This window comes from Primulina eburnea, chromosome 12 (genome assembly GCF_022965805.1).
Source record: "Primulina eburnea isolate SZY01 chromosome 12, ASM2296580v1, whole genome shotgun sequence".
NCBI lineage: Eukaryota > Viridiplantae > Streptophyta > Magnoliopsida > Lamiales > Gesneriaceae > Primulina > Primulina eburnea.
Window position 1 is genome coordinate 778,449 of NC_133112.1, and position 25,249 is coordinate 803,697.

At 32.2% G+C, this 25,249-nt stretch overlaps 3 protein-coding genes across 3 annotated transcripts; 2 read left to right on the forward strand and 1 right to left on the reverse strand.

Moving 5' to 3' along the window:
* Positions 1 to 4,668: 4,668 nt before the first annotated feature.
* On the reverse strand, positions 4,669 to 6,855 carry LOC140808121 (uncharacterized). The gene is made up of 5 exons (XM_073165147.1): positions 5,835 to 6,855; positions 5,405 to 5,650; positions 5,120 to 5,185; positions 4,960 to 5,025; positions 4,669 to 4,830 (listed from the first exon to the last, which is right to left on the reverse strand). The coding sequence occupies exons 1-5, from the start codon at positions 6,453 to 6,455 to the stop codon at positions 4,732 to 4,734; spliced, it is 1,098 nt and encodes a 365-aa protein (XP_073021248.1). The 5' UTR covers positions 6,456 to 6,855; the 3' UTR covers positions 4,669 to 4,731.
* Positions 6,856 to 18,059: 11,204 nt separating this feature from the next.
* On the forward strand, positions 18,060 to 19,231 carry LOC140808168 (zinc finger protein ZAT10). The gene has a single exon (XM_073165216.1). The coding sequence runs from the start codon at positions 18,246 to 18,248 to the stop codon at positions 19,023 to 19,025; it is 780 nt and encodes a 259-aa protein (XP_073021317.1). The 5' UTR covers positions 18,060 to 18,245; the 3' UTR covers positions 19,026 to 19,231.
* Positions 19,232 to 24,091: 4,860 nt separating this feature from the next.
* Positions 24,092 to 24,941, forward strand: LOC140806901 (LOB domain-containing protein 37-like). Its single transcript, XM_073163431.1, has 2 exons — positions 24,092 to 24,389; positions 24,481 to 24,941. The coding sequence occupies exons 1-2, from the start codon at positions 24,206 to 24,208 to the stop codon at positions 24,855 to 24,857; spliced, it is 561 nt and encodes a 186-aa protein (XP_073019532.1). The 5' UTR covers positions 24,092 to 24,205; the 3' UTR covers positions 24,858 to 24,941.
* Positions 24,942 to 25,249: the final 308 nt, after the last annotated feature.

A 25,249-nucleotide genomic window follows, 5' to 3' on the forward strand; every position in this document is an offset into this window, starting at 1 on the left:
TTTAAGATATCTGACAATCCGAAAGGCAGCATCCAGGTGAGACTTCTTTGGAGCATGCATGAATTGGCTAAGAGACTGAACTGCATAACATATGTCAGGTCTAGTTATAGTGAGGTATATTAAACGACCAATCAACCGCTGATACTCATGCGGATCAGTGAGCAACATATCTTCAGATGCATTTGTGCGATTGTGGTGCAAGCTAGAGTCCAACTCATGGCTAGTTAATTTTTTGTTCTGCTCCATAGGGGTATCAAATGGTTTGGCCCCTGCCATACCCGTATCTGCAATAAGTTCTAAAGTATATTTTCGTTGATTAAGATAGATACCTTCTTTGGAACGAGCCACTTCAATACCTAAGAAGTATTTAAGAAGCCCAAGGTCTTTGAGTTGCAACTTAGAATGAAGGAATGTCTTTAGTTGCTTAATTGCTGTCATACTACTGCCTGTGATAACGATATCATCAACATAGACCACAAGTAAAGTAATTGAAGTGCGATCATGTTTGAAAAATAAGGAATGATCATGTTGTGATTGACTATAACCACCCTCAATCATGATAGTGGAGAATTTCGTATTCCATTGCCGAGAAGCTTGCTTTAGCCCATATAAAGACTTATTCAATTTGCAAACCTTGCTCTCCCCCGTAACTTTGTACCCTTGTGGCAGATTCATGTAAATGTCTTCATCTAAATCCCCTTGGAGGAATGCATTAGTCACATCCATTTGAAAGAGAGGCCAATTATGAATGACAGCTACAGTGAGCAGGCATCTAATCGTGACATTTTTTGCAGTAGGGGAAAAAGTGTCATGAAAGTCAATGTCCGGCTGTTGAGTGTACCCCTTTGCCACTAAGCGTGCCTTAAACCTTTCTACACTGCCATCAGATTTAAGCTTGACTTTATATACCCATCTACATCCAATGGGCTTCACCCGTGGTGGTAAATCAACTATGTCCCATGTGTGATTTCTCTCCAATGCATTAAGCTCTTCATCCATAGCAGCACACCATCTAACATCAGTGACCGCCTCATGATAGAACTGAGGCTCTTTAACTGAGGACAAAGCTGCCAAAAAAGCTTGGTATGGCTTGGAGAAGTGATTGTAATTAAGGTGATTTTCCATGGGATATATACAAACATTAGGATTGTGTTTATGGGTGAAAGAACAAGAATAATCATGTGTCCAAATGGGAGGGACAATGTTTCGAGTTGACCTACGCACCGGGAGATTGTCAGGTGCAGTAGGTGGCTCATTCAAAGGAACAACCACTGCAGTAGGTGATTCATGCAGAGGAGTAACAAGCGCTTGGTCTTCAGTGGCATGAAAAAAATCCAGTGTAGTAGACTGTGGAGTAAAAACAAGAAGAGATTGGCTGTTGATAGCAAAAGGGAAAATGTGTTCGTGAAATATCACATCCCTAGAAATTAGTGTTTTGCTGGAGTGAAGGTTAACCAGCTTGTATCCCTTTTGAACACTCGAGTAACCAATGAAGGCACAAGGAACAGCTCGTGAAGAAAATTTGTGGCCAAGAGGTAGGGCTGAAGCATAACATAAACACCCAAATGTTCTCAGGTTACTGAAGGAAGGTGTCTTGTTAAACAATAGCTCAAAAGGAGATTTATTCTGTAGTAAAGGTGTGGGGGCTCTATTGATTAAGTGGACGGCTGTTAACACACAATCACCCCAATACTTGAGTGGTATAGAGGATTGAAATCGGAGTGATCTCGCAACATCAAGGATGTGTCTATGTTTTCTCTCCACGATTCCGTTTTGTTGGGGTGTATAAGGACAAGAACTATGGTGAATCACATCCAATGAAGAGAAAAAAAAGTTTACATTCTGCTTTGAAGAAATCAGTAGCATTATCTGTCCTAATGGATCGAATTCTGGCAGAAAATTGGTTGTCTACCAAGGCAAAAAAAAGTTTGATTAGCCTAAGCACATCTATTTTAGATTGCATCAAATAAACCCAAGTCCCCCTTGTAAAGTCATCCACAATGGTAAGGAAATACATTTGACCATTGTAAGTGGGAGTATGAAATGGGCCCCAAATGTCCATATGGATTAACTGGAAGGGAGAAGAAGATCTAGAGCTATCTTTTGGAAAAGCCAAACGGCTTTGCTTTGAAATAGGGCATATTGAGCAATGTGATAATGAATCATTTTTTGTATAAAAGGTAACAAATGCATTCGGGATATAGACATATGTCCTAACCGTTTGTGCCAAGTATCAATGCTAACATTTTTACAAGGATCAGTGGCAGAACAAGAGTAAAGAGTATGCAGTCTAGGTATAAAAGAGTGAAAGTTGCAATTATCTGTTGAAGATGACTTTGAAACTGGCTTCGAAGTGAAGTGATAGAGGCCATGTCTTTCTTTACCAATCCCCATTACTCTCCCAGTCCTGAGGTCCTGAAACACACAAGAATGAGGGTAAAAGGTGACAAAACAAGCATGAGCTTTGGTGAATTTGGATACGGACAAGAGATTGAATTGGAAGTGAGGTATATACAAGACATGATCAAGTTTAATGGAATCGGTGAATGGGACTGAACCAGTCTTTTTAACACTGGCTTTACTACCATTAGGCAATCGTACTGCACTAGTGGTGTCTATTACAGATTCAGAGCTATGCAAGAGAGAGACATCACCAATCATATGTTCATTAGCTCCCGTGTCAATAATCCATTCGGAACTGAAATTTTGGGAAGTACCTGCCATATTCACCACAGGTGTACATTCATTCTGTATGTTGTGGTTGCCTAAGAGCTTCAAGATTTCCGCATACTGATCAGGAGTAAAAAGGGCTGGAGCTCCGGCTGGCATTTTTGGTTGATCAAGAGAGGTTGTAGACCTAGCAGGGCTGTCATCTGCAAAATTAACATCTCCTGACACTCTTCTTTGCTTCCCATTGTCGTTGTACAACTTTTTTTGTCCCTTAATCGGAGCTTTGTATAACTTGTGCCATGGAGGATAACCAACAAGCTGATAACAATTCTCCTTAGTGTGTCTATGCCAATTACAATGATCACAAAATAGATTCATTTTGTTCTTCACTGAACTGCCTATCCTTGTTTGGTTAGTGTAAAAAGCTGCTATGGGAGTCTCAATTGCTGATAAAGCTCGATGTGATTCTTCTTGAGATAGTAGGGAGAAAGCTTGCCCAACCGTAGGTAATGGAGTCATCATTAAAATCTGACTTCGGACATTCATGTAACTATCATTAAGCCCCATAAGAAATTGAAGGAGCCTCTGTTGCTGCTCAAGTTCTAAATATTTTTTAGCAGCCTCACATGCACATGAAGGTAAGATCACGAGAGCAGAATATTCATCCCAAAGCTGCTTAAGCTTACAAAAGTAAGTCGAAATTGTACTATTACCTTGTGTTAACCTTCCAATATCTCTATGTAAAGAGAAGATTCGCGATCCATTGATTTTGTCAAAGCGTTCCTTGAGATCTGTCCAGACAGCCGATGCATCAGATGCGTAGATTATTCCGTCGAAGATTTCCTTCGATACCGTATTCATAATCCAGGATAATACAAGCGCATTGCAGCGTTCCCATTGAAGGGAGTTCGGATGGCCGATTGGGGGTTTTGGACAACTGCCATCAATTAAGGCGACTTTGTTCTTCGCCCGTAGTGCAATCAGAGTAGCTCTGCTCCACTTACCATAGTTCTCCACACCAATTAGCGGATCATTTACCAAATTGATGCCTGGAGTATCCGATGGATGGATGTACAACGGATCATTGAAGTTGCTATTGTTCGCCATCAGCTCGCGGCAAGAGATCCGAGAGAAAAAACAGATTGGCTAGCAGAGCTATCGCGATCGAGCAATCGATCTAAAAAAAAGAACCTAGGATGATACCTATGGCTCTGATACCATGTTAAGAACTGAAATTGACATGAACTCAGCTCAATGAAATGAAGAAGAATCTTATTTCAGTTAACAGACTAACCGTCCAAGTATGGTATTTATACCGTAAACAAAGAAGAGAAGAAACGTGTTTCACAAAAGCCTACAAAATACAATCGTGTTTTAGTATATTTAACATATATATATATATATATATATATATATATATATATATATATATATATATATATATATATATAGATATTAAACTTAAACCTTAACGAATAAATATTTTGTTGTGTTAGTGAAGTTTTTGACAAAATCCTAAAAATATCCGTTAACTTATAGTTTTATAGTGATTTATTTATTATTGTTCAATATTTCTTCTCAAATCAATTTGGAAATTAGCTGGTTACATGCATGTAAGAACCTTCATTTTTTTAAATTAATTTTCCCACTAATATCTTTTGACTTCCTTGAATTTCTCTCTATCAATTTCAATCACGTCTTGATGTCAACAATATTATACAAAAATCCGCGTAATTCAGTTCACATAGTCATGTCCAAAAAGTTAAATGCATCCAAATCATTGGATACATGATCTCTGATCAATATACCAATTTGGGATATTTTAATTCTTAAATTACTCAGTTTCTTCGACTGCACGTGCAATGATGCAACAGAGTATTATAAGTTTACAAATTACACTTCTGTATAGGAAAATTTGAATAAAGAATCTTATTGTTGTTATTATTATTATTTCATAATATTACAAAAACATTAAATTAAATTAATCCTCGACGCCGATCGAAACAAGAATATCCTCAAATTGGTTACAGGTCAGAATTTGATGTTTGTTTCAGAAAAATATTATGACCACAGATTTGGAGCAATCTTGTGATAAAGGCCCATGTCCATTCCATTGTATGCAATTGGAGCATACATCCATAATTCATCCGAGCTTAGCAACTGCGAGAATCAAACGTAAAAAACATGCATAAATTAGCTCGATGGTCGCATTACTAAGAGAACTATAAATAATTGTACCGATAAAGTTGAAAATATATATCGTGGGAACCAATTAATATTTAAGCTTACCTTAATTTGAAGCTGTAAAAAGTTCACGTAGTGAACAGCCTCTTCCAGCATTGTGCTAATGTCAACCTGATGCGTATTGCAAATTTTAGTAATTAATCATATAGTATTTTATGTAATTTATAAAATTAAAAGTTTACCGCATTTAATTTAATTAATATACCTTGGTTCCATTAGGTACAAGATTTTGCAAGATCTTCAATCTCTCATTGATTCTCTCTCGTCTTCTCTGTAGAATTTGGAAGAAGGGATCGTTTAATGTTAAGATACGACATATCAAATAGAAGATGCTGGATTTAGAGGGGACGAACAGGAGTCGTCACTACGAATAAAAAGTTTTATATTTTATACGTAAAATTAGTTAACATTTTTTTTAAAAAAAACAATAATTAAGTCAGACCCCATATATCAAGATTTTGAAAAATTTTGAGATGGTCAAGTGTTTTACCCTTGCATAAAGGCTTTGGGGATCAGTTGCGGAACCCCTGCTAGCTCTTGCTTTCCCTTTCGAGTTTTTAGCTTCCGAATTCGACCCTTCATTCAGAGCCTGAGAAGCATTTGAATCATCCTCAGAGCTGCAACTGCTTGAACTCTGTCCATTTACATCACCATTGTTCTCTTCTCCAACGTCGTCGTTGTTTTGGACAGCTTTCTTGTTCTTTTTCGACTGCATATTCGTCTTATTTTTCTTTGCCTGTGTTCAAGAATTGATCACCGTTCATGAAAACAGGCACTTGGATTCAAAAACTTATTTTCAAAATAATAATAATAATAACATATGAAAGAGTCAGCGTTGCCATTGCCTCCTGCTGGATCCAATGGTGCCATAGAAGCACTGTTGAAAAAATAATAACATTAATCTAAATTCTTATACTTACATCTCCTGAAACCCAAGATCTTTTCCTCGGACTTTGGGGTGGATTGTCCTCAAATTTATCCACGCGGGATTGATGAACAGTAAAACCCTTATCCTGATGATCAATATGAAGTTCGGACCTTTCATGCTTTTTCTCGAGCTGCATTTCATCACAAAATTCACCATTCAGCGTGTCACGAATTCCAGCATTTCCCACTTGATCATTGCATATTTGTGCTTTCAGCTGGAGAATTTCTTCCATAATATGATCAGCAAAAACAGGGACCATTAAGTTATTGTAATCCATCGGATAAGTATCTACATGAGCATTGCTGGTAATTACATCTTGAACAAAGCTAACACCATTAGAGTGGTAAAGCTCATGGCCTGATAATTGGTTAAGTAGAAGGGCACTGCCAATTTCAGTACTGCTGTGGCTACTTTGTTGTAAATTAGTGTCGTTCGTGAAGAACAAACCCTCATCATTTAATCCATCAGCCAAGAAATTTGATGGGATCTGGCCATTATTGGAGAAAATGTTGGTGACGTTGAAATGAAGCAAGAATTGATCAGGATCTTCACAGGAAAACATTTTGCTCAAAGTTTCCGTTTCTTCGTCAAGAAAAGCTCCAAATGACCCCATTCTGTAGTTATTAATAAATAAAGAGGAAAAAGGAGGTCTTGGTGAGGATTTGAAGTGGTTTTTTTGGTGTGGAACATAAAAAAATCCGTTACATGTATTTATACTTGGGGCAAGGATTGACTTGAATCTTATATTATTTTATATGTGATTATAAAACGGTATGGTCCCAGTAGTTTTTTGTACTTCTACTGTCATAGGTCAAATGTGGGGGCCAAAAACAGCTCATTTGGAGACCTAAATAACTATGGCCTTATTAAATTTGCAATTCTTGATGAGCTTAAACAGTTGTTCTTTGCTCACATTTTAATTAAAAATAAAGGATATTGTTAACTGTTTAGGTTTTATTCTGCTATGGGTAAATATGGCATGGAATCAGCCTGCTTAAGCAAGTGGAAAAACACCTCATTACTCAGGTTAAACTGATCCTATCATATTAAATTAAAGTCCTTTCTGTAATTCTTTATGTGATTTACTAAATAAATAAATGTAAAAAATTGTCCTCTTCAAGATAATAAATCTTCAATTTATTAAAACTCTCGCATCCTTTTCTCTGCTTTAAACACAAATCTGATCGACGCAAGATAAGTGTTGTAATCGAAAGAATCACAAAAACTAATGTGCGACTGTTTCACATATCAATTTTTTGAAATGAATATTATATTTGGATAACTCACGAAAAAATATTACTTTTTATTATAAATATGAGCATAATTGACTCGTTTCTCGATGGTAGAATTCCTTGTGCAATCAACGAGTAACTTAACCTTTTACCAATGTATCAAAGACAAAAACCATCAATTGCAATCAAACAAAATGCATGGAAATCTAACGGAACTGCTACTTAATAAGAACTTCATCAAAAAATTGAATACGTAAATATTACATTTTCATTTAAAAGAAGATGTCGAGTCTTGTACATTTTCTGTTCTCATTTGATGGAAACTAACAATGATTTATGAGAATGTTAACAATATGATTTGGTGAATGCATGGGTTAAGGCTAAGAGTATTGGGAAACAAAACGTCGTACAGGGTTATTGGTAGAACGTGGAATTATTGTTGAATTTTATAACAAATAATTAGAGGGAATTAATTATGCTGATATAATAAATAATAAAATAGAGAAGTCGTGGGGATATGTACACAATTTTAAATCCGACATTATGTCCGTAACGCCTGGTCTTTGTCCCTATCATAACATAAACCTAACCAATGTTTGTGATAGTTAAATCACATCTAAGATAGTTAACGTCAAACCTAACAATTTTCAAGTTAATTTCACCTAAATAATTAATTCTGTGGTTTACAGTTGACATTTTACTTTCATCCCAAAAAAAAAGTTGACATTATACCTTGTTTTGGTTTTTTTTACAAAATTGGACAATCTCGTTATGACGTCTTACATTTCATTTAGCACAAACTTGATTAATTATGTATCAGTAATTGACAATTGGAGTGTATAAATCGGAACAAAGTAGAATAGTTGTGGGTTTTCGACTTTAGAGCTTCAAAACTAATGACACTTCATTATTATTTTTCATATCGTAAAAGATGAATGAATATCTCATTCACCCAAATGCATAATTTTAGTATTTTGATATAAATAGTTACGATAATGTATTATTTATATTTATTGAGAGAGACTCGTGTTTTTTTTATAAAAATCAAAATCAAAATCAAACACGCGAGACGTGCTTTTATTGAAAGGAAAAGATATGAATACGCGAGCCGGAGAGTAGGTTAAAACCTCTCGAAAAAAATTCATGCTAAGAACCGGAAGAAAATGTGACAAAGATCCCGATGTGTAGTTGATGATTTAATGATCCCATAGAGTCAGGTTCACTAATATCATGTTAACAAAAGATTTTCGAATTCATTTATTCATCAAAATATTTGCAACATATATGTAACATGCACGTTTTATATATAACTGTCATTGATCATTATGTGTTTTATTTTTAGTTTAAATTAAAGTTCAATAATTGAAATTGTTTACCCAAAGATGGAGATTATTACTGGAATTATATATTTTGTTATTACTCCAATGCATTTTGCATTATTTATCTAGATCTTTGTCTTGACAAAATCTTCTTTTATACTACTTTATAGCAGAATTTTGTAGAGTTTATTAAAAAAATATTATTCTGTATGATTTAAAATTTTTGTCGACAACATTATTTTAACAGAGCAATCGAGTTTCATATTGAATAATAGTATATAAAGTTTCTCTTGGAAAGAAAAATAATATATCTGCGATTTTCCAGCTGCATGTGATATATTTGTTTTAAATTTAATATAATATTAATTGACAAGCACATATCCAAACAATATATGGAAATTAGATTCATGGAAGTTAATACAGATTGCGTGAACTTAGTCACTAATTACCAATTTTAACATTTTCTTCCGGCATTTTTCCCGCGTGACACACCTATAACGCGCTGTGGAACTATTTACGCCGCATATATGTGTAAGAATAAGAGTGGCCTGAGACTTTCTCGAGCGAACCATGTCCCATTAGATTTGTCCAATTCGATACGTGATTGCAAGCCACTGCGTTAACTCAGAGTTTATCTAGTTCATATCGAAAGTTAGATGCAGTTGAATGTCTCATCGTAATTTTTTTAAAAAAAAAGTGGCCATGTAAAATGAAAAATCTTTTCATTTTATGTATAAATATTATACTTCAAAAAATATATTTAGTATTTTATATATTATACTAAACTTTAAATGAATTATCAACAATCATTTTGTAAAATCTCTAATAAACCTTGGAAATGAGCTTTTATTTTGTTATTATGTTACTCTTTTATAAAATTACATTAGTAGCTAGGATAAAGAACACTTTAATTAGAAAATAAATTTGATGCATGCATTTTGGATCGGGGATTTAAATTAAGATATACGTATTGGAATTAGTTAAACTAAAAATTAGGAAAAACTAGGTTACAAACCTTAGGTTTGACCCCCTTTACACTACCATAAATGAATTGCTAATTATGTGGTGCGATGAAAAAATTATTAATTAATTTGCAATAATTTAGTGATTAGCCCTATAACAAGCAAGCATGGAAGGTATTGCACTCAATTAAACTATAACTAAAATATATACATTAACCAATTTCTATTTAATAATCACGAATAATATAATATAACTTAGTTTAAATTTTTAAAATGGCCTGAGTTTATGTTTTGGCGTGGAACTCACTGAAGTTTTCACCATACACGAACTTTGACAAGTTTTGCCTTGTTAGCTAGGCACATGGGAGCGGGAGCTCAACGTTTATAAACTAGTTATTTGATAGCAGGAATTTTTATATTTGAGTCTAAAAGATATAATATACGTACGAATTTTCAAAATTTACAACTATTGAATTTTTTTAGAACAAATAACCAGTTTTCATCCGTAATACTGCATTATCAAGTTCCATGAAAATAGTTTTTTTTTAAAATTGTTTATCTCTAATAAAAATTGATAGATATATCAATTACCAGAAAATCATAACTCCTGCCGAATAAAAACGATGCATTGACCCACATCTTTAATTAATCCAATTTACATTAACTACATCAAAATTAAAACATCGCACTCACAAATCTGTAAACTTACCATCTTAATAGCAAGTCTAATATTTTTGAAATCATAATTCACACATGCAATTACAATGCATCCATGAAAAACCATAAAAATTCAACATCATAAACAAAATAAAAGTTCGAAAAAAATTAGCAGCAAATAGACAAGTCTTCATAAAATAAATCAAAATATATGAAATCAACTAGTAAAAATCAAAGAAGAGACAAAGTCCTGACTATATACCTGGCTTGTCCCTACAGCCCAGATTAGTTTTGCACTTAAGCAAATCTTTCAAATCAAAGAATTGATCGTTCATTAATAGGTGTCCATTCTGGACAAAAAGAGGAGATAGCTGTGCACAAACTTATGAGACTGGACAATCTGACACTCGTGAAAATACTAAAGCATAGGAGCACGAAGATACTGAAGAGAGAGGAAATTGATCATTGATCTTTTATTATCTTTATCTTTCTAATTGTGCTTAGTTTTGTTTATTATTATTTGATTAAGGTGTTAGTTATTATTCACTGTTTTTGATGCTCTGATTAAATTTGAGTGATAAATGTTTCTGTACCCGTGTTGTCAACACTACTAACAACAATCAAATTAACATTATCAATTCATAGAGATGTATGTTTTCAAATTCAGAACGAGTTAAATGGAGGTGTTTGGAGTTGAATCAACTTGGGTTGAATTTTTTGTGTTTATTTTGTCCAGGAAGACAAAAAAAAAAGTGATTGAAAGGAAACTTGTTTTGCCTTGCAAGAGACAATTTATCTCTTAAATTCTCTTTCATTTTCTGATTGCACAAGATTTGTCTTTCTATAATATTCAGTTTCTTAAACTCTAGCTTTGATCTTGAATGTTTAAAAGAATTTGTTTTCTAATAAAAGACTATTTTCTTTTTTCCATATCCCGTAGTTAGATATTCAAATAATTTTATCAAGATCAACACAAGTCTATATATATTGAAGAATAATTGCTGCATAGAAGTGATGCGAGATGAGCGAGATACGAGAGAAGAAAGAGAACTCGCAAAGACGAACCATTGTTGTTTCAATACAGTTATGCTTTGAAGACACTTGAAGATAACACTCGTACAAAGTGTTGATTGAAGAATTGTTTTGTTGCTATGAATTTCAGTCATACAGTCCATAGATTTGCATTTTTTGTTTTGGTTATTTTTGTTAACTCGATTTTCTTTTCTAGTTATTCATATGACATTGAACGAGTATGTTCACTTATGCATAATTATCTATGTATTATTTTTAATTAAATTATTTATTTGTGTGTTATATTATTTTGTTGCATGTTGTCACGAGACGTTACAACATCCGAAACAAATCTTATATCTGACACACACTTTTTACCATTAAGTTAAACAAATAACTTTCAATATATATATTTCAACGAAAACATGAGCAATAGTGCATTGTTCAATACTTATATATATATATATATATATATATATATATATATATATATATATATATATATATATATATATATATATATATAGTGTTTCTTTTATAATATATATATAATATAATATACTCCAAGGTCGCTAGCTTGCATTGATTCTCTTCAACCCTAATCAAATTTAAGACATACATATATATGTAACCTTAAAGATTACCAATCTTTTAAAAATGGAGTTGCGCACCGCCCATTCCACGATCTCAGCTACAAAATGTGAAGCTGTTAAATTTACAAATGAATAGTGGGAATAAAATCTACTCGGTTTTCGAAACAGTGAAGCGATAAAAATACCCTGAAAAACAGATATTGTTCTCTTGGATGGGCTAGCTGTGGCCGGCTTCGCACGATTGGTTTAATTAAATCTTTAGGGTTTTCGTTTGTCGGGTCGGGGGGAATATATCACCAGTAGGTTACAAAGTTTTAATTTTGATGGGAAATAGATAAGGACAGCCAATCTTTGTCTCCAAACTACCACACGATGATACACACAGTACTGCAAGCACAACCACCTAGCTAATTACTTAGAAGGTGAAATTTCACACACTCACACACACACACACACACACATATATATATATATATATATATATATATATGTGTGTGTGTGTGTAAGTAGGTCTCGTTACAACGATCTCACGTACTGGTTATCAATAAATAAAAAATTTACGAAAAGTGAGTATTTTTTGGGATGGATGAAATTTCATTAAATCGAGTGTGTGATAAAAAATATTTTAGTGATTGAATTAAGAGGAATTTTGAAATTAAAAAAAAATTGTGAGATGTTCTCATTAGTCAATTTTGTTAGACATGTTTTTTATTTGAGTTACTTATGAAAAAGTATTACTTTTTATACCAAAAGTATTACTTATTATTGTAAATATGGACAGAGTTTGTAAATATGGGCAGAGTTGGATCGTCTCACGTATAAAGATCCTTAAAACCGTATCACACAAGAATTACTATTGAAATTATTATCTTTCTCATATAGATAGATACTACCTCATAAGAAATTGGTGTTTGAATAATTTTTACATATAGTCGGTTTATTAGGGGGAGGGCTATATATTAATTTGACGAAGATGGTCGATTTACTCTACAGTGTGAATATTCTGCATATTGAAAATTTTCAAGCGTAAGAAATTAATAAATTTAAATTTTTATAATATATTTAAATAAGCGTGTGTGTATAATTTTTAAATGCTTGAGATGTTAAAATATAAAGTCCTCCATATGTATCCCAGAAATTGCTATTAAAATATAAATTAGAACATCAATATATATATATATATATATATATATATATATATATATATATATATATATATATATATATATATATATTTGAGTCAACAAATTCCGACTATCACGTCTATATCAACCATAAACTTGTAATCGTGCTGCTATTGAAGTCTACTAAAATAATAAAATTGTAATTGTTCTCTCCAGCTTGAATAATAGTCTTAATTAAAGCCGTAATGATTGAAACGAATTCAATTAATTTTAAATATCATGATGGCACCATTCGTACAGTAAGTAGTTCTTTGGCTCAGCCGCATGGTTTCTCTGACAAATTTTAGGCTATATCTACACAGTACACATATTGTTTATATGAAATGCATTTACAGCTGTTTGCCAAAAATATTAAATGAATATATACCAATTAAATTTTATTAGGTTATACCATGAATAACATATAATGGGAATATATAATATTATATATTAGCATGTATGAAAGCATAATTTTTTATAGGTAATGCAGGTTATGTTGTTATAAAATAGTATTTGTTAGTTAATATATAGTAAGTACATCCCCTTCAACTAATTATAGACCTAACGGCCAATGAACCCTTTTAATTCATAATGATATGTGTAAATTGGACTCGGATCACCTACAGTGGTGGTAGGCACATCAAATAATGTTGTGCTTACATGGCATTTTTTTTTTATTTTTAAATCTTCTCTTTTTATTTTTTATACTTTTTTCCCTCTCTTTTTCTCTTTTATTTTCTCTTCATTTTCCTCTATTTTTTTTTCCTATTCCACAAATATTATTCACACAGTTTTATATGAAATAATATAAACATTTTAATTCTTTTATGTTAAATTAATAATTTTGCAATTTCGTCAATCTATCAACTTTCTCTTTGGTGATATATAGATATTTTTTAGTGGGTAAAATCTTAAGTCAAAAAAAATCTTATATGGTAAAATTGATTTTAAAATATTTATTCTTATAATATAGGCACAATTTGATCATCCGCATCATTCTCTTGAAGCCATTGATTTCAATGGAGATATATCCAATAATATATATATATAGATCATTGCTTGAATTCCAACCATGTGAATTTACAACTTTATGTCACTTTCCTACCTTGTGTAAACATTTAAATGTTTAGCATTTTTTTAAAAAAAAAAAAAAGCAATAAACGAACTACTCAACATTCGAATAACGATAGAGATGGTTCTCAAATTTATAATTTTTTGAGTGAGCTGAGATGACTTTAGAATTGCTGAGCTAGGGTAGGGTTGCCTGCGTATGATAATGAGAGTACGCTATATATTTGTTTATTCCCTTTGATTTTGTTAACAAATTACACTAAATAGCTAGTTTTCCTAGTTACACTTTTAACTAAACTAGAGGAGCAGGTGTAATATTAAGGCACTATTTGATACAGATGATGATGTGTTAATTAGTTGTAATATATCTTTTTTTTCTAAATGTTTGGCTCAAGTTATACAAAGAGTTAGAAAGTTATAAATCATAATATTATACGTATATATACTGATTTATTATCATCATATCATACATTTTTCATCATTACATTTACGAGCCAAACGATATTTAATATCTTATATAATATGAATCGATATAATTAAGGTATAAGGTCACTTTGTTCAATAATTGAGAAGTATTACATTTATTTATATATACACACACACGATTTGTTGATAAATGAATCAATTAATTACTTAATCTCAACGCATTTAATAATGCGTCCAAAACTTTTTTTAAAAGCTAAAATGTAGAGAGTTTTTTAAAATTTATATTTAAAGGGTAACTAGTAGTTGATTTTTTTAGCTAGCTAGTAACTGATATTTATTGACAAAGTGAAAAATCTACAATTTTTATTTTAATTACTAAAGCTTAGGTGGAAATATATGTTGAATTTTGGATTTATAAAACTCCGTAGATTTTGGGAAAAATAAAAGTTACATTTTTAAAAATATTAAATTAGAAAATTAAATTATATTTTAGTCTACACGTCGCTCTGTTGGTCCATCGACCTTATGTTTTATTTCCAATATTTGTCTTCAATAGACTTTGGTGCATTGACATCAATTGCAAGTCATACATTAGGATACATGCATCGATACAATACTTAATTAATTCCATTCTCATTGACTTATATAATATTTTAATTAAATTTCATAATTAGCGCGAGATTTAAAAAAAATGTAACATGTCTAAAACAGCCAAAATTAAAATTTTAAAAAACTATCAGTTGACTTATATATATATATATATATATATATATATATATATATATATATATATATATATATATATATATATATATATATATATATATATATATACACGCACGCACACACACAAGTTGGACATATTACTTTGAACTATTAATGCTTAATTTTTTCATTTTCAAATTTTATATATCTAAAGTTCGTTCTTAATATTATTTCCACTTTTTCGCAAAGTTGACTGCCGACATTTAGGATTTCAACCGTGAAGAAACATACCACAAGCAGCACATTTTTCAATTTAATTAATTCCACTATATCACGGTACTAACTCGATAAAGGACTTAATTAATTAAGTCAAAATTTCATTTTTTCAAGGTACAAATTATAGACTGATGGATATATTTGCCATTTTGGCTAAGTTTCTTTATTAAGGATATTTTTTCACATGTGAGGAGGTCGAAGTTCATAAGATTCATGTAATAAGGAGAAATTAAGGAATAATGTTCCATTTAGATAGTTAAGTTTGAGCTTTAAGAAAGAATAATGCTAAAAGTACAACGAAAATATCGTATAACGATATTTACAACAACTAAATCGTGATATTTTATTATTATACCGTGACATTTTTCATTGAATTTATAATGAGATGTTGATAAATAGAATTTTGTATTGAATTTTTTGTGTTACAAGAATTATTATACAAATATGGTAGTACAAGTAGCATTATTCTTTAGGAAATGACATTCAAAATTTTGTAGACTTGTTAAATGTCAATTCCAAGTGGGCTCGAATTGATGGAACCAAATTGAAACAGAGGCCCAATCCCAAAGAATTAATTAACTAGCTCACTTTCATTGTGAGGTCCGAAATAATTTTACTCAGTCCATATTTATATTTTTAATATTCCTTTTAGTTCAAAATATATTTCACAAATTTGAAAGCAACGTATAAAGATACAAAATTATTTTCTGTGAGTAGGGATACCATATTTTGTAATAATCCTAATGATGCGTGAATTCATTATATTCGATTTTTGTTGTGACCGATTTAAAATTTCAATAGATTATAGATTCAAACATCGACTGCATTCTAAAAATAAAAGGCAAAGGAAAGCATTGCATTTCTGTCATATATTCGTTTACTTGTTTGTGATTTTTGTTGATACATAATCAAATTTCAGTTTAAATCTACTATCATTATTTTTTCAAATGTAGTTATTTTTTCAACGTGACAGCGGTGTGATGCAAATGTTGTGATGACATGTTCAGAGCCGCACTATCAATAGAAATAGTTATAATTGTCAAAAAATAAGAATAAATGATTAAAATTGAAATTTGTTGATGACAAAAATCATAAATAGATACATATACATGCAGTTTTTCCCGGAAATTAATGTGAGTAAATAATTAATTAAAGCTACCCGACCTTTCACACTTAAAAGTGTGCAAGTATTAATTAATTGTCAGTCTCATGTTACGGGAAATTTGGCTTCAGTCCCCAGCCGCCTTTTTTCTTTGTTTTCAGTCCCTAGGTACTTTTTTAGTACCACATTTCCACATGAAGTGTACCACATTTCCACATGAAGTGTACCACATTTTGTATGAAATAGTACCACAATTTTGTGGGTAGGGAGTGAATGCAAAGAAATATTATGATTGAGGATTTTTAAATAACTTCCCCCTTTATTATCCAGCACGCATCTTCAAAAACCCATATATAATAATAATAATAATAATAATAAAAGAAAAGAAATCAAATTTATAATTACTTTTAAGTTATTTATGACACGCGTCAGTGTCATGCATTCACAGCAATGCATCAAGTTGCTTAGCTATCTACAACAGATCAGCAGGCTTAACATTTTCCTAATTTCACACCTCATGAAAATATATCAAAACTCGTTCGTCAAGTAACTCAGTTGTTTCATCAAATCGATCACGACAAGACAGTAGAAATCTAAACTTTTTTTTATTTTTAGAATATAGTTCTTGTTCATTGAAAGTTAAATAGAAAAAGGCACTGCACAATTAGCTATCTACGATCGGTCCAAAATATATAATTTGGAACTCAACTAATTGACAAATAAGGTACTAGTCCACAATGGATTATTAATTAATTAATACTGGCTAGCTAGCTATATAGTTGAAGTCATACATCATCGATTGTGTTTTAAAACGTGAAACTTGACTATGTGCAGTTGCGTCTAATCTCACTTGCTTCTAACAATATAAATGGCCGCCCCACCCAATTCTCAAGAAAATATAATTTATTATCATCACTAATATCATATACATTTAAAAAAAAATGTAAGTTTCTTTCGCAGTTGCCCAATTCGTACCAGCTCTCTCAATAAGTCACTGATGTACTAGTAATTACGTACAAGGAACCATAACCAATTATATTCAGTACTTTTGAACACTATTTAACCTAACGGATAAGAATATAAGATTAATCTTCGATCATATCACGTGCAGAAATTCGAATTCTTTTTTTATGGATATGGAAAACTTGATATATATTGCAGTAGTAGTGGTAAAAATAATGATGATAATTGGGTAGATCGGACTAGTTGAGTTGACGATTTATTCGAGCCGAGCAAATATTTCTTCTCTGGAATATGGACAAATGAATAATCTGCACACTTTGCACCCAAATAGATGGAAGGTGTACAACTACCTTCACAAACAAAATGACAAAGAATTAAAATATTTATGGAACTCGGACAAAGAACAAACTGAGCCTTTACAACTTGCAGAAGTATTCTATCCAACTCTTGCAAAAACGTCGAGAAATGATTGTGGATTTGTGGTAAAGTTTGAGGAAAAAACCTAAAATATATTTAAGAATAGAATATTCGATTCCGATTGTACAAGTGGAGCATTTTAGAAAGAGGCGCGTGGAAGGTTTGACTTGGACTGAGTCGGCTACCCACACACTTCACTTACTCTAAACTCCACGTTTCTTCCACTTGGCTATTAGCTAAATAAGTAAAGCTAGCTTACGCGCAATATTTGTTTTAGACAAAAAGTGAAGTATTCGAAAAGATACATAGCTGTGTAACTGTCTTACTTTCCTCACACCTGTCACGCATCTTCCCACTCCTTTTCCCTTTTCTCATGCTCTTTATATACAACAGAAACTCTTGCTCAATATATTCATTCATCTTTCTGTTATTCATCTCCGGAACAGAATTTAATTCCCTCTTTGTATTCAAGAACAAGCTTGTTTAGGTTTTAGATCGATCTTGAAATGGCGCTTGAAGCTTTGAACTCACCCACCGCTCCTAACAAGTCGTTTCATTTCGACAGCAACCCCAGTTTAAGCTATCTTGAGTCTTGGACCAAAGGCAAGCGATCCAAGCGTCCGCGCAGTGTCGACGAACGTCAAGAGCCCACGGAGGAGGAGTACTTGGCTCTTTGTCTCATTATGCTCGCTCGCGGTGGCGGCGGACCATCTACTGCTTCTACTTCTACTTCTACTTCTACTTCTGCCACTACATCACAGATTATTAAGCACTTACAGCCTCAGACTCGGCCTCCACCGCTTCAGCCGGTTAAATTGGTCTACAACTGTTCCGTATGTGACAAGGCATTTGGGTCCTACCAAGCTTTGGGGGGGCACAAGGCCAGCCATCGCAAGCTCGGCGGTGGGGATGAGCAGTCGACTACCTCCGCCACCACCGCCACAGCCACCACTACAACTAACTCTGCGCCGGGAAGCGGGAAGACCCACGAGTGCTCGATCTGCCACAAGCGCTTTCCCACAGGGCAGGCTTTGGGAGGCCACAAGCGATGCCACTACGAAGGCGGTGCGGCAACCAACCACGCCGCCGCTCGTGCGGGAAGCAGCGGGGTGACGTCTTCGGAAGGTGTGGGCTCCACGATTACTCACAGGGACTTCGATTTGAACTTGCCAGCTTTGCCGGAATTCCGGCCGGGTTTCGGCTCCGGGATTGAAGACGAAGCAGAAAGCCCCCACCCCGCGAAGAAATCCCGTCTATCGCTGCCACTGAAGATGGAAATCTTTTGAGAGGATGGACTTAGCTTATCTGCAGAATTTAGGATATTACTTTGAAAATTCATTTTATTATTATTATTATTTATTTTTTCTCGGTGGCTGGAAATTTAGTTTGTGTTAATATAGTTTGGAATAGATCTCAGTCACAGATTATTATTTGTAATTGGAGGGATTGGATTGCCGACTTCAGTAAAGGTGTTTTTCGTTATTTCTCTTTATTTTAGTATATTAGCATTTTTAACGGTCCGCACGTTGGAAATATTAAAATTACGTTGTTTGCAAGGAAAAAATTGATTATGAATTTGTAAGAAAAAAAATCCATAATGCCAACAGTACTTAACAGCATAATGACAGATTACAAAGTAAATTTTTTTCGATGGGATGTCTCAACTGTAATCTATATTTATTATTTAGCATGAAATAATTTTTCATTTTTTGTTTAATAAATACATTGGATCACAACTCAATTAGAAAAACAAGTTTAAAAACGAGAGTGGAGTACAATAAAAAAATAAGTATTTGAAATGAAAAAACAAAAAAATATTGATAAAACTAATTTTTATCATTTTAAATGCATGTTATAACCGAAATAAATGCATTTTTATTAATTAGAAAAGAAAACAGATTGAATGAATAAGTTTTTGAAGTTCTAGATTTTGAATTTCTCCCAGAAGCGGAGCCAGCCGCCAGAATCATATCTTACTAATTACTAAATAGAAATAATTAGCATCTAAATAATATTTTTAAATAAATTGAATACATCTAAATATTTGCACAGTGGTATATATAATGATATAGTTTTAATTTTGGTTGGATAATCATTCATATATAATACTAACTTTTACAATATGTTATTTACTAATTTCTCACAGAAATGTACATACGTGAAGACGTGCAAAAAATTGGAATGGAAAAATAAACCGAAAAGAAAGCGTACACGTATGGTTTTTAGAATCCATCTAGTAATTGGCACACGTGTTTCATATTAGTTTACGTATGTTGTCTGAGCTTCACCATGTATATCCAAAGCTATACGTAATTATTGGTCACTTTCATTTACGGTTTGTTAAAACTGAAAATCTATTTAAAATTATAAATATATTATTTGCATTCTAGTTAAATGGATTAATTTATATAAGTTTAAAAAGTTAATTTTGTCACAAATAAAATTAATGTATTGAACTGATCAATCACCTTGTAGTTTAGGTTTCTCCGTCCAAATAATACTTCTTAGTAAATAAAGTTTAAATTTATATATACACAATTTAAATTTAAAGATTGATCTCATATGAGATGGTCTCACGGATATATATCATTAAGACAGATAGATTCAGTACATATCTGCAGTATGGTGTGAATGGGATCGGATCTGAAATTCGACTCACACATTAAACTAATTTTTCTTCTTTGGTTAATTCAAGTCGCACCAGTAAAAAAAAAAAAAATCAAAGACATTCGATGCACGGTTTATTTAAAAATTCAACATTTAAGAATTTTATATTCAAGAAAGTAATGTATACCCCAGTTGTTTTTGTGTAAAAAAAGTGGTTCGTTCAACTTCCATGAACAACTAAATTAAACTAATGGTGGTTTAATATGACTTTAATTCTTAATGTAGCTTGCCTAATTTTAAAATTTCAATATTTGACTAGCCTCAATATGAAAATATTGACTGGTTTGATAATGAATTCGGTACATTAAAGGAAGTCGGCTGCCAACAAAAAGTGGCCAGTTCGGTTAATATATAGTCGACATTTCAAAGTCCGACTTAGTACACGGGATAACCATTTCCTAAGCTGATCTAGAGCCCAAAGACTTCGGATTTGACGGAAAAATCTATGTTAGATTACATCTGAAGTGTTTTTCTCATAGTGTTCAAATTCCAGCATTTAGATTTTTAGTACATTATGTGGTGATTTTAGGTACGAGAAAATAATTTCACGTGAAGCATAGATTAATCTGAATTTGACATATAATCCAAATGTATTTACATTTATTTCGACACAATATTCTAACATTGTAATGACTACTTACTCAGGATCCAAGAATTCTTAGTATTATACATATATCAATAAAATATCGATGGTTAGGCCGATTAACGAAGTGGTGATCAGTCACAAACCTGGGTGGAGAGAACGGGCCGAAGCAATGTAATACTTGGGCCGGACATTATAACATATAATATAAAAAGAGTCGACACACACAATCGGGTCCAATAATAGAACGTATCTGATCTTTTTGCTGGTAAAATTTATTTAATTTTTATATGTTCTGTTAAAAATCGATATAACAAGTGTGACAAAAATTTGTGTGAGACGGTCTCACAAGTCATATTTGTGAGACAGATCTCTTATTTGGGTTATCTATAAAAAGTATTATTTTTTATGCTAAGTGTATTACTTTTTATTGTGAATATGAGTAGGGTTGACCCGTCTCACATGGGACTCACTCAACAAGTGTAGAGAAAAGAGTTGACGTATATGTATACAAGAGTGAGTATCATGTGAGACCGTCTAACCGATCATAATCTGTGAGACGGGTCAACTCTATCTATATTCACAATAAAAAGTAATACTCTTAGCATAAAAAGTGATATTTTCATGGGTGACCCAGATAATAGATCTGTTTCATAAATAAGACCCGTGAGACCGTCTCACACAAGTTTTTGCCATGTATACAAATATAATATATATATTCTCTATCTTATTTATTTATACTACAAAGTGTGAGATCATTAAAGTAATCCCCTATGATCTATCACCACGTTTAATATAAATAAAGATTTCATTTTGTATACTTATACTTTTAGGTACCGTTTGAATCGTGTGATAGGATAAGTAAATGATATATAATAATAGTGATTATAAAATAAAAAGTAAAGATACACAATATATCATGATAAATTATATGATGTTTGACATGAGTTTAACTTGCTTGATTATTTTTGTTAATTATTTACTAAAATGCCCTCATCATATATTAGTTAGTAATATATTCTTAAAATGATTGAATAAATAAATAAAATATCTAGAATTAATTGATTTAAAAAATTATAAATAAATTTTAAATATTATATTAATTATTAAATTTTCATTAATTCCAATTTTCGAAAAAAAAAACTAAAAAACCGATTAATATTATAAAAAATAATTAAATTTTGATAATAATATAAATATGCATTTATTGTGATAATTAAAATATTAATATAAATTTGAATAATAAAAATAGTTAATAAAAATTATAATATTACAGTTAAAAATAATATAATAATAAAAAATATGATCAATAATAATTAAATTATTTATAATATTAGTCAAATTAAAAATTATATTTAAATATTATTAAATTTTTTGAATCTATAATTATTTTAAACTTTAGAATATTAAAGAAAAATTTAAATTAATCAAACATAATCCCTTATCTCCCAAAGGATTATATAATCACCCACATGAGGATAATAATGTATATAGTGCGGGCTGGGTGCGGGCTGAACGGGCCTATCACAATCTTAATCATGCACACCAAACACATGATAAGTGAAGGATTAACAATCAATCCCCCCTTATCATGCACACCAAACAATGCATTAATATATCTAATCAAATTTTCTTATATTTTTAAAAAATATTCGAAATAAAAATATATTATACATAAACAATAAATAATATTTATATATAATATCATATACACTTAGCGTGTGTCACATTACAAATATATATAAAATTGAGCGTAGGAGGGGGATGGGGGAAAACCTAAAACTTATTAGTATAATTTTTAATTTCTCAAAATGAAAAATCAAAAGGGTAGATGGGGAAAAACCTAAAATTTATTAATATAATTTATAATTTCTCAAAATGAAAATCAAAAGGTGGGAAAATCGAAGGTAAAAAGTCGGGAAAATAAGTCAACGACCCAAGAATTGGAGGATGGAAAATGTTTGAATTAACATAATGGAGTGTGTACGTGGAAAGCAACAAAAAACAAAAGAAGACAAAATATAAAAATCCAAGGGTGGAGAATCAGTCTCCCATTTCTGAAAAGCCGCGGAAACACGGAGCCGCTCGAACCCATAGTTTGGAACAAGATATTCTCTTCCCATCACATCGCATCACATCCTCCACCAACTTTACTAACAAGGACTGCGTTTGGCTTCTTCATTCATTTCCTGTCGCAATATTCATCTCGAATTACCAAATATATCAAAAATAAATAAATAAATAAATAATACTATTTTAACTAATAGTAGAATTATTGAGATGTAAAAACTATAGTTTAAAGTTATTGCTTCAAATGAGAGAATGATCGTTCATTATTCATGCTTGGCTGCCAGAAAGAATTCGTTCACTTAATTGGAATAAAGTCTTGATTTTAATAAGATTGGTCATTAGTGTGGAAACTGGTTTTTGCTCGTTTTTTTTTAATTATGTGTTTTACCATTTAAGAAATATCTAGCTAAAAATTATAATATTCATGCCAATTTAGAATAAACTGACTTGAAAAATATTCAAACAAAATTTTTAAATCTACATATTTTGTGAGTCTAGCTGATTTATAGTCATTATAGATTTATAGATAGAGTACAAAGATTATTAATTATCACAAAAGCTCATAGTTTTTTTTTTTTCCTGTTTCGCATTTATTAAATATTCAGTACTTCAATTTCTTAAAAATATACATTACTTACACCATGCAGCCACATCTTGTTCGGTTCATTATAGTGTTGAAAAACCAATTCAAATCTCATGTTTGCTTCATTCCACTGCTTATGCATTCAACAACCATGGAAAGCAGTACTACTTGGTAAAGAAGAAGTTGTAATTTTGGTATTTTTAATGCCCATATGGCCATATATGCTTCTTCAATAACAAATATAAAAAATTATTTTAATAAATTTTTATATCTTGTACATATATCTGACAGAGTATATGATATGACCAACATTTTCGAAATAAAATGCTCTTTTAATTTCCTATAACCTCAAAGCCAGAGGCGTCAACCCCAAACACGCCCTATATCTTAACCCAACCAGGGTTACTTTTAAACTTGAACCCTACTCATATTTTAGTGTCTTATAATGAACTCCAAAATTCACTCCTTTTACTCTCTCTGTTCTTGTTTTCCTCTGAGTTCAAGAAATCTCGGAGGAAAACGAAAAGATTAAGCGGAAACCAAGATTCTCATTCCCTCACAAGATGAGCTGCAATGGCTGCAGAGTTCTGAGGAGAGGTTGCAGCGACCAATGCATACTAAAGCCGTGTTTGGATTGGATCGAAACCCCACAAGCCCAAGCCAACGCAACCCTCTTCGTTTCAAAATTCTTCGGCCGCAGCGACCTCATGTCCTTCATCTCCGCCGTCCCTCAACACCGTAGACCCGGTGAGTACATATTGATTCCGATGGATGATCGTACTATTTATTGTGTATCTGTGTTCTTAAAAGTTTTCGAAACCTCCTCTTGTTGAAACAGCTCTGTTTCAATCTCTGCTGTTTGAGGCATGTGGGCGTTCCGTGAACCCAGTGAACGGGGCGGTGGGGCTGTTGTCCACCGGGAATTGGAACATCTGCCAGGCGGCAGTGGAGACAGTTCTCTCCGGCGGATCTCTGAGGCCGTTGCCCGCCGGAATCCTGCCTTCGAAAGCTGACGAAGATCAATTAGGTGCTAAGCTCCTAGTGCATGGAACCAACGGCATCGCCATCACGGAATATCCACCATGGGGTGGCGGCGGGGAGAACACGGCATCGTTCGGGTCCGGACTATCCGAAATATCACCGGACATAGGAAGAGATAAGGTTAAGAAGAAGGTTGGTAACAAAGAGCCAAAGCTACTCAACCTTTTTGCATAATGATAACAGAATTAAATGTACTAATTTAACTTTTTGGAGACTGAGCTTAATTAAATGTAATAAGGAGAGTTTATCGGGGCCTCCTATTTTGACTTTTTTGGTGATTAAATGGGTAAATAATGTTTTATTCCTCAACCAGCAGTGGGATCAACGTCACCATATCCTTTTGAGCCAAAAAAAAATTGTTTTTATTAACCTTTTTCTCCATATTTTAGATTATATTCTTTAATGGAAAATATATGCACGAATTTAATTTTAGCTTATATATATGGTCTATGGATTATATTTTTATACATACTAAATTTCAAAGAAATTTAGGCTTATAAATATGGAGTATATTTTACAAATCACATACTAAATCTAAGAGGAATCTAACTCTATATCATCTTTGA